At 38.4% G+C, this 11,214-nt stretch overlaps 1 protein-coding gene across 1 annotated transcript in view; it reads left to right on the plus strand.

Moving 5' to 3' along the window:
- Positions 1 to 5,992: 5,992 nt before the first annotated feature.
- Positions 5,993 to 11,214, plus strand: part of THSD7A (thrombospondin type 1 domain containing 7A) — a 639,499-nt gene continuing 634,277 nt past the window's right edge. Inside the window, exon 1 of the mRNA XM_042781429.1 lies at positions 5,993 to 6,152. Coding sequence (XP_042637363.1) covers positions 5,993 to 6,152 — 160 coding nt within the window. The remainder of the gene's footprint in view (positions 6,153 to 11,214) is intronic.

An 11,214-nucleotide genomic window follows, 5' to 3' on the forward strand; every position in this document is an offset into this window, starting at 1 on the left:
ACTGGACCCCTCATGCAAAGAATAACAATACATACATTCATATTGTATGATTCCATTTATATAAAATTCTACAAAATGAGAACTAAACCACTGATAGAAACCGTGGTCTTCAGGACATGGGAAGAAGAGTAGTTCATGGACAACAAAGGGGTTTGAGAAAACCTTTGGGGGATATTGATCTGTTCTTTATTTTGTTTGCGATGAGGGTTTCAGAAGAATATGAAAAGTTGTAAGAAGTATATATCAAAACACATCACATTGTACTGTTTAAATACATGCAATTTATTGATAATAAATTCATAAATTTATAAAAACATTTTTAAAGCCCAAATTATATTGAAGGAGTTATATATTCCCCTTTACACAGGTCAATTAAAGTGAGTGACCACCTTTTGTACCTTCTGCCCTATCATGCAAAGGAGAACTACTATGGAACTTAGTGATGCTGTTGTCCCTCTCACCAAACCATTCCTGAGTGATGTCCCCTCTCTGTGTCCTTGTGGAAGAAGATCCTTTCTTAGGTCTTTTTTTCCTTGTGTAATGTGCCATATCAGCATGCTCACTTTCCTGAGTTCTGTATTCTCTTCTTTCTTTGTCTGCCTTGGCAACTTAGGCATTTCAACTTCATTTAGTACAGCGTTGCTATGTGTCAGAATTGATTCGATGGCAGTGGGCTACTGTGGGCCAGGAGTCCTTGGGTAGCACAAACAATAAGAGTTCTACTATTAGCCCAAAGTTTAGTGGTTTGGATACACCCAGAGGTATCTCAGAAGACAGGTCTGATCTGCTTCTGAAAGGTCACAGCCTTGACAACCCTGTGGAGCAGCTCTACTCTGCACACATGGGTTTGCCTCTAAGGCAACTAACAGCAACCACACCGCGTGGGCCATCATTTTCTCTAGGTTGCAAGGAACTTCTATACTATCCAGTTTGCACCATCCCTTTCTGTCCTTATCAAGGTCTTAAATTCCATATCTCTGGTGAATGCCCTAAGTTAATAAACTTTCCCTTATCCCATCTTATGTTTGGACCCTCTTAATCAACCATTCTCAAAATCAAGCCCCATGAAAACCCCTGGCTTCTACCAGCACATACTGGCTCATTTTTGCAGCTCCTTTGCTGCAATGTCCTGGGCTGATTTTTGCTGCAACTTAAATCTTGGTGATCAGTCTGCAGGCCAGGAGAGGACATGCAGACATGTCTTCAGGTAGGCCCTCATTACCTTTGCATGGGAGGAGGTGTGCCAGCTTTTACAAGGGAGAGGCATTACCGTGGAGGGCTCTGAGAGTTCAGAGGAGTCTGTCAAGCCAGTCTTTGGAGTCATCCACTTAGACAAACACAGCCTATGCATCTAGGCCCCAGGTTTTCCCAGGCAGAGTCCTGATCGTAACAAACGTGTCTCAGTTAATCATTCAATTATTTTTGAAACTTGGATACTCTTGCGTTCTGTGTTTGGTCTTCAGCTTTTTCCACTCTGCAGTGCAGGAGTTACGTTTGTTTATTTGTTTAAGCTACCAAAGAGGAATTCCAACCCTATTTAGTTTTCAGTTATTTGTTAAAGGTTTGTACCTTTCATTACCCCCTCATTATCCCATCATCAGAATTAGTGATAACTAGCCAGTTCTATTTATCTTGTTTACATTGTTCCCCCTGAATACCTGAATCATCACATAGGTCAGGTGTTCTCCTCTATGGAAACATGCTCCCAAACCACCACTGGTGATATTAATTTAGCAATTGGACTACTAGTTTGTGCTAAAGACTACTGACTCATGCCTCACATACCACTCGGGAGGAGATTCTCCTTGTCAGGTCTGTAGTGAATGATCTAGGCCCCAAACCCTGGAAGGGTCTCAACCAATATACTATACATTTACACCTGATTCTCAAAATAAGAAGTTCAACTATTTGCACCAAATCCTGTTGTTTTTAAACAAGTTTAGTTATGAGTTGAATGGAGACATCATAGAATTAATTTTCTGTAAAATTGTTTAAAAAATAGAATTTGTCCTTCTCTCACCATGATACTTACAAAATAGCAAATCAATCAACCCACCAACAAACAGAGCAAAGTTGTTTAGAAAAAGGAACTGAAAGGTAAAGAGAGGAAATGGAAAAGAAGGTAAAGTCGATGGTTAATTCTTAGAAAAATTAAAAGGTGAAACATCTAACTTGTAATAATTTGATAGGTGTGGTAGGGGAAGGGGAGTTGTTTGCCATTGAGTCAGCACCGACTCCTTGGGTTTCCGAAGCAGTATCACTACAGAAGTAGGATTGCCCAACCTTTCTTCCGAAGAGTGGCTGGTGGGTTTGAACTGCCAGCCTTCTGGTTAGCAGTCAAGTGCCTTAGGCACCATGCTACCAGAGCTCCTAGGACAAGCCTAAATAAATTTGCCTAACTTAAATATTGGTCAAGTATGACACCTAGAGGCCGCACAAATAGAATTCCTTTGGGTGATTTGTTTTTTAGGTGCATGATACAGTTATTTAGGGAAAGTTCTTTGAAGTTTCTATTTCAGAAAGGGCCATTCTTAGATACCTTCCCTATGGAACATTCTGTCAATGAATCATTTTATTTATATGCCTTTATTTATTCACTATATCTATTCATAAAACCTGATATTAAAAGCTGTTTTCTTTTTAAGTAATGAATTTTTAATCATTGGTTGTATATACTAGTACTAATCTCTGTAAGTCATCCATACATCTTATAGATCATAAAGTATTTTTATGTTTATGTTCTAATAAACAGTAAAACCCATATGTACACATGTGTGTATACTCTCATTCTTTAGAGTTTAGAAATGATAGCAAAGATAATAAAGTCAGATTCAGGACACCACATAAGAATTAATAGGTTCAGAATTGTCTCATTTCTAAATATTTAAAAGATATGCTTTGCATTTTCACTCATAGGTTTGGAAAACTTTTATAGCCCTGGCTCATTAATACTTGAACAGTTCTTCATGAAAAATGATGAGCAATTTACATCATGGCAGGGTGTACAGATGGTCAATTTAATCTGCATCCTTGAGACTTCTCATGACTAAATTTTGACATCATGTCATTAAACATTTGTGTATTATTTATATCATACTGTAGAAAACAAAGATTGCTATCTCTTGCCATCTATCAGTTTTATTGATAGGATTTAGCCAATCGGACACTATACCTTTCACAAAGGAACATGTATCTGAATATATATATCATTTCTCTGTCCTCAGAGACCCATATGTTTGTGTCCTCAAGTGCAATAATGACATTGTTATAGAACAGATATGTGGCAGTTGTGGAGACAAATGTTTATATGTCTTAGATTCTGTAACCTTGTCCAGCGATGTCTTAACTGGTAAATGATTTTATATACTGATATAGATAAAAACTTATTATATGTGTGTGGGGTGTGTGTGTATGTTAATGACCCCTAAGCTTTGTAGATATTGAAATTAAAAGATGTAAACTAAATGTGCAGTGGGTTTGGTTTGGTTTTCGGAAACTGAATGTTGGCCATTTTCAAACTCTACTACAGAACATGTCACCCAAAGTGTACATGTTAAAACAACAGTAAATTTTGACACAGGAGTTTCCCTGGCTCTCATGTTTAATGCTTGTAGCTATAAGGTTTAAACTCTTGAGTGGTTGAGCAATTATTATATCGTCATGGATATATATACAGATCAGAATCTTAAATTTTCTTTTGACATCAAGCTCTCAAATATTGCGCCTGGTGGCTTTTCGAAAGTCTAAATATTTACCTTGCACATTAATAGTATTAACCTGACTTTTTAGGTACTGTCTTCTCTTATATAATGAGTTTTCATTTGGTGAATTAATCTGGGATCTCCCAAGAATGCTTTAGAATGGGATGATATTAACAGAGTGCTTCCAGTTTGAAATTCTGTCTGTGCCAGAGCTGGAGAGATTTCCAGGTTTAGTGCAGCTGAGAAATATAAACAAACAGGATAGGAAAATGCTTCTATTGTGGAGTGGTATCACAGAGGTTTTCCTAAGAGGACAGAATCAAGAAAGCAATAGCAGGTCCCGTTTTCCTCTCTGGTGTAACTGTTGAAACAAGTTCTCCTTCAGGGAGCCAGACATTAGTTAGGATCAGGCTCTCTTTGTATCCCTTTTCAACCTATAATCTTTTGATTGTTGCCTGTTTTTCACCAGTGAAGAAACTGTAATCCACACTAGTTTATCTCTCCTAATCACAGACTTACAGAGCTAGGGCTCTCTGAGCTTTTAATTCCCTTTTAGAGGCCTAACAGAGTGGAAAGTAAACAAAGACCAAATTTGCAAACTTCAACATTGCTAATTTCCTCTGATGTCAGAATACTTAAACAGGCAAGACCTGGGAATTATTTGATCAAAACTGCTTTTAATCTAATGCATGCAGAAGGGCTGTGTCTGGAAGGATCTGCAAAATGACAAGCGTCCCAAGAGACCCTTATGGAAGGTTTCCTCTTTCAGAAAACAGTAGCTTCCTCATTTTAAACTCTTGGGTTGCTGTGTTGTTAGAATAAATTCATAAAGGGTGGTTTCCTGCTTTTTAAATTTTATATTATTTGGCTGAGAGTTGCTGACTTGACAATAGTTTTTTTTTAACTTTCTGTTTGCAGATTTTTTAGTTGGCCAAATGCCTTGATACTATTTTGATTTTTCTAGGAAATACATTAATAGTAAAAGGTTATTATTGGAGGAAACAGAAAAAGAAAGGGCAAAGAATCTGATTACTTCATACGCATTTCTCTATTACTACAGAGATAAGAAAGTGGAAACATAAAGTATAAAAGACTAAAATCCATGGCACTTTGTTTAGACTATGAAAGGCATTTTCTACCTAAGAGTTAAGAGAAATTAGTCTGGGATGTTTTAAGAATTTAGTAATTTGGAGATATCTAAATAATGTTACTGATTCAATTTGCCCTTTAATTTTACTCACAGTTACCTGGATTCTTAATGATGGCATATTTTTTGACAGAAAGAAGATAAATGGATAGCTCTTTTATCCATTTCAGAGCTGAAATATAATTTTATGATTAGTTTTTATAAAATTTGATCCATGTAATTAGATAATACTATGAATTCATATTAAATTCAAATGAAGTTTGAAGTCTATTAAAAGACAATTATACTTTATCAAAGCAGATCAACATTACTCCTATTTTTATTGAGAACAGATTAAATAAAAAACATTTTTGAAAAGTGTGTAAGGGCATTTTGTGAACAAGTTAATGTGTCTGTTGTCTTATTACATTTTTCACATCTAGCCATAAATAGTCCTCTCTACATAAAGTAATTTAGAAGCTCTGGCTTAAAAAATAAATTTTAAACACTGATGCTTTGTGTAAATATACACTAAGAATAACATGCTAGCATTTGACTCCATGGGTGACAATGAATTTCAATGCCTGTTATTTGTCATTCTGAAGCCTGCCGGGTGATGATTATTTTTATTGGTGTATCCTTCCTAACATATTTTATTGCACCATGTGCACAGAGTTCTTTGGGCGGCTATGTCGTATCTGGGTTCCGCCCGGCTGCCCCCCCTTTCCCCTTCGCTCTCTTGCTCGCCCTCGCGCTCTCGCCTCTCCCTGCCTTCAGCCCCCTCTCGCTCCTTTCGGCTCACGCCCCCCTTCTCTCTCTCCAGCTGGCTGCGGGGGCTGCGCTGCCTTCCAGACTTCGCGGACCTGCTCAGTCAGCTGGGGCCCCCTGCGGACGGCTGCCTTGCTCGCCGCTAGGACCTGCCACTGTGCGCGGAATGGCCGCAGCAGCAGCATCCCCGCCAGCGGCGGTGGCGGCGGTGGCCACGGCCACCGCGGACGCTATTGTTCCCTGGTGTTAGATGCGCTTTCCCTCCTTTTCATCTGAAGCGAACAATAGCAGCAAAGACCTTTGCTTTCTGTACTCTTTGGGAAGACATTCTGAAGGCGAAAGAAATTTCCTTGTCGACCGTGCCATGGATCTGGACCCTGGAGCGGTTGCCGGCGGCATGGGACTGCTAGCCAAGCTCTCGGCGTCCCGGAGCCCGGGCGCTGCGGGGCCGCGCCGGGGCGTCCTGCAGCTGCTCCTGCTGCTGTTGTGCCTGGGCGCCTGCGGGGCTGCGGCGCAGGGCGAGGCGGAGGTGCCCACCCTCTATCTGTGGAAGACTGGTAAGTGGGACGGGGTTCCCCCTTCTTTTCCATCTTCATACCTGGGTCCACAGGAAGAAGCTGCTGGGTTTCTGATGGGCCCTCTTATGCTGGTTGTGCTGGTATACTAAGATTAAAAAAAAAAAAAAAAAGTAAGAGACCAGGAAGCAAATTAGGTCATGTACGATGCTATTAGAAAAGAAAAACACAGCTAAGAGCCACCAGTGAGTCACTGGAATGATATTTCTCTTGCAGTTCTGTAGTTAATGAGGGCAACGCTGCACTTTCATAATGAAGTGCGATATTTTCTTTGAACCTCTGTATTCTCCTTCTACTTGGAGTTTCTAAAATATCTGTCTAGCAAACAAGAAAACAGTTTAACCTCAGTCTTTATTCTGACTTTAGTCAAACAGTATGTTCAGTATCATGATATGTGTATATCGAGTTGGATTTGTTAAGTATAGCTTTGTGATTTGTTGAACACGTGGAAACATGCTGAGGACAGTTCTGGCAATTAAAGGCAAATGGGGCTCCATGCAGCCCACTAGACAAACTATATACAGCTCCATTCTTAATGAGGGAATTCCGTGATTTTTAAAGTGCACGGCGATGTGATTACAATATTTAGGTTGAAACTTTTCCTTTCTTGAGAATCTGTTATTTTCAACTAATCAACCGACCAACAAAAACAGCAACTAACTTAGGCACTACGCCACCAGAGCTCCTTGCTGCCTCTCAGTAGCTCCCGGAAAAGTACTTGAAGGTCTTGGTGGGACAGTGACCAGCAGCAAAACAATACCAAGTGAGGCGTTACCCCACTCTGTTGGTAGCCCACCCTCGTTGTCCACTAAAGGACTCAGAATTCTAAAACTTACCACATTTATAGGAATAGAGTGGGAAATTTTTTTTCCTGTTGCTTGGAACTACAGGTAAGAGTTCCTTTGTCACTACCTGAATATAAAGAGAAGGAAGTAAAAGAAAGGGAAAGCATATATTCATCATAGGGTTCCAGACAAGTTACAGAGAGTGAGTTTGTTTCCTGGCTTCAGCCTTCTCTGGCTTCTTGCAGCAGAGACAGATCAATCTACTCTACAATTATACCGATATCCTGAATTTTTAAAGAAGTTGCATTATCCAGGAACTTAGTGAGGAGATTGAACAGAAATTTATTTAAAGTCAAAGCAGATTGTTTTCCTCAGAACATTACATGAAATACACAGACACACATTAAAAGCAAATCATTCTTGCCAACATTTTGAAAATTAGTTGCATAATGAATGCAGATGGAATCAAATTAATGTATTTCTATTTAAGACGGGGAGTTGATGATTTCACAAACACTGATCAAACTATAAGTTACCATTAAGTGATAACGTTTGCATGCTTGGTAAGAGCTTTTCAGAGAAGTAAATGTTGGACAAAATAGTCCTTACCTGGTTGAAACTTGTACTATCAAAATAACAGGAGCCAAGCAATAATTCAGATCAAAGAAAACCCTGGGCAACATTGACTGCACAGCAGCTAAGGTGCCAATATATGTCAACATAAATGTCATGTGGGAACACAAACTAATGAACAGCTAAAAATAGTGGAAAACTCTGAGGTGCAAGGGGATGGTGGCAGGGTTCCAGTACCAGTTCCAGTTAATACTAGCTATAGCAATGTTGGCAGTTGATTTAACTTTTGACTCTCAGTTCTCTCAACTGCATATAAAAAAGATGAGACCTTCTGTGTTGTTGCGAATACACCACAGTGTTGTGAAGTTCAAATGACTAAGTTCAGAGAAAGTAATTTGTAAGCTTTAAGGTCATATACAAATATATGCAGATATTATATAGCTTATATGATAAGGATGAGGATGATACCTTCTTTACAGGGATCTTTAGTTTGGTTAAAAAAAAAAACATGGTGAGTTAAAGTGGAGAACAAAAAAAGACCCCTTTTTTATTCTCTCCAGAGTGAAGAGGAGACTTTACTATATCTTTAAAGGAATTGGGAGTGGTTGTCTGAGGAAGTAGAGCACATTTAAAGGAGAGAGATATGCTATGATGAAAATAAAGAAGTGGGATGGGAAATGGGGAAAAAAAAGGAAGTGGGACAACTCCAGTTGTCTACTTCAGTGGGCTGAACTTGATCTTGATGAATCAGATTATAGGAAGTCATATTAGTGGTGAGATCATTGGATTAAAGTGGTATAGTGAAAGGAACCCTGGACTAGGATCTGGTATATGAAGTTAAATCCTTTGTATGTCACTAATATGCTATAAAACTTTGGCAGTCACTTAATGACTTTGATTTCCTATTTTGAGTGAATAGGCCTTTCTATTCTTAAGTGCTTCATATACATCCATATACCATACACATACACACATATACATATATACACATAAGTAACATATATGCATATATGTAATACATATTACCTATGATTTGTGATATTTGACATATAATGTATAATATATATGAAGGTTTTATGAAGTCAACTTAGAGCAAAGAGTTATAGAGAATCTAAAATATGCAGTTACCGTAGTAGAGGCTGATTAGTCCATTTTTTGTTCCTGACCTCAGAAACTCAGAACTGACCAAGACATATAAACAATTACAATATGTCATACCAGATACATTAATAAAACACCACAGGAGCAGAGAGGTAATGTAGTTGATAAATGAGGTTGTGGAGGGTTTCAAGGAGAAGCTAATTGTTTATCTGAGCCTTGAGAGATGAGTTGGATTTTTACTAAAGGTGGACTGCAAAACCATTCCAAGCTCAGGGAAGACAAATTGAAAATGAAAAGATCTGTGTTCCTAGGTGTGATAGTTAAGGTTGTGTGTCAGCTTAGCTGGGCCCAGTTTTGAGTGTCTGGGCAGATGGATGTAGTTATTCCCCATGATGAGACTGGTAATCAATGCATGGTGGAATCTACTGGGAGCAGCTGAGTAACTACCTTAGGGATGTGGTCTGCTTCCAGTATACAAGAAGTTGCTTTGAGAAAGGTGTTGAGCTTCTTGGCACATTTGTTGTTGTTGTTGTTATGTGCCGTCGAGTCAGACCCGACTCATAGCGACCCCTCCTTGGGTTTCTGAGCCAGTATCATTATGGAAGTAGATTGCCCCATCTTCCTTCCGAGGAGTGGCTGGTGGGTTTGAACCGCCAGCCTTCTGGTTAGCAGTCAAGTGCCTTAGGCACTATGCTACCAGAGCTCCCTCTTGGCACATTAGGATCCTGCAATTGGCTGAGTCATCAATAAGTGGCCTGCCATGTTTCTACTGATCTTAGGACTGTTTATATACTTGAAGTAGTGTCTCGCAGTGTTGCTTGATAATCTCAAGACTGTGCCATTTTACTTGTCGACCTTGGGTTTGTCAGCCTCAGCAGCCTGCAGCTGCCCGAGTTAAGAGATGCCTCCAGCTCCAATGGGCCTGGAGCAAGAGGCAGAGCTGAAGGCCAATGTCAAGGGGCCTTCACCAAGCCCCTAGAGCTGGCACTTGAACTCAGACTTGTAGCCTTCAAAATTGTAAGAGAATAAATCCCTGTTTGTTAAAGCCATCTGTTTACGATATTTTCGGTTAGAACAGCACTAGAGAACCAGAGCACTAGGTCTTAGAACTTCCTGTGGTACACTGTAACTCTAGTTCAAAATGTTTGGTGGGAAGAACAGTGAGGTGACTTGAGGCCAACTTGTAGGAAAACTTTTAAACTATGGTAAAAGTGTTGAAGTTTAACCTATAAGCAGTTGGAAGCCATTGGAACTTTCAGCAAAAGATTGGCCTTCTTGCACAGAATGGACAAAGTTGGGTCTGGATCCTGAAAAGCCATTAAGGTGAAAGAAAGTCCATATGAGAGACAAAGAGGAGCAGAACAAGGACCATAGAAATTATAGTGAAGAGGAAAGAAGGTCTTGGTGTCACATACCATAACTGTTAACTCTGATTCAGGGTGTAGGAGATCTTACACCTATTTAGATGAAGAGATATATTGTGAAAATTGATGAATGGTTAAATAGTTTAGAAGAAAGTGTTAGGGTGAAGGTGTAGGCTTGGAACTCAATAAATATATAATGTTTCAAGGCTTGGGAATGGAAAGGATCATTAAAGGAAGGAAATTATTGAAAAGAGGGATCAGGATACTGCATGAAGAATATTGTGATTTAAAAGGCCACAGTGGGAGAGAAAAAATGAAAGACTGAAGAAGGGTGATCAGAAGAGGACCAAGGAAAATGGAGTTTAGGTACTAAATGGAAGAAAGTATTTTATTAGGAAGATAGTAGCAAAAAATATAAATAATTTCAGAAAAGCCAAGGAAATGCTTTAAGAAGTGTTAGAAAAGATAAGTAAAATGGGAAATAAGTAAGATGATTAATAAAATCCGGATTAAGGGAAATGACATTTTAAGTAGAATCGTAGAGATAAATAAGTTAGAGGCAATTATATAGTTTGATAAACTTGAGTAATCAAGAAGTGTGTAAGTGTGTCTACTACAGTTGTTTTTATAACAGAAAAAAAATCCAGAATTTAAGATACTAAAAATATTTATTGAAAGTTCAATTCTTTAACAGTTTTGTGTTAATCATCTGAAAGGTAACATGTCTTTATTCATGTGAATAATTGGAAAATACTTCATACTCACAGAAGTGTAACACTTATGTTATTGGAAGATGCACAATTACTATTGGAAGATGCACAATTACTATTACTGATAACTTGTTGACATTTTTGTACATTTTTATTACTGTAGCATATGGAATTGTTTCAATAGTAATTATGATAATTATATTCACTTGGCAATTCTAAATGAAGACTATCAATGCACTGAGCATTAGTTGACAGAAAATATGGAATATATCCAACTTTTATCAACTCCCATAGAGGTAAATATTTAAGAAAATCATAAAGAAGAAATTGAATACTATATTTATAATTAGGAAATTATATTGAATTCCAAGGTCAGGTTATACTAGCCATTATTCAGAATTCAGATGATAAAAGATTTATAGGTATGAATTTTCTCTCAAGAACACTTTTCATGTTAACACTTTTCACTTTTGAACTAAGTTCATCCCATTCAAGACAATATTATTACTGA

The sequence above is a fragment of the Orycteropus afer genome, unplaced genomic scaffold, assembly GCF_000298275.1.
Source record: "Orycteropus afer afer isolate SDZICR_OR568_19922 unplaced genomic scaffold, OryAfe1.0 scaffold00119, whole genome shotgun sequence".
Lineage (NCBI taxonomy): Eukaryota > Metazoa > Chordata > Mammalia > Tubulidentata > Orycteropodidae > Orycteropus > Orycteropus afer.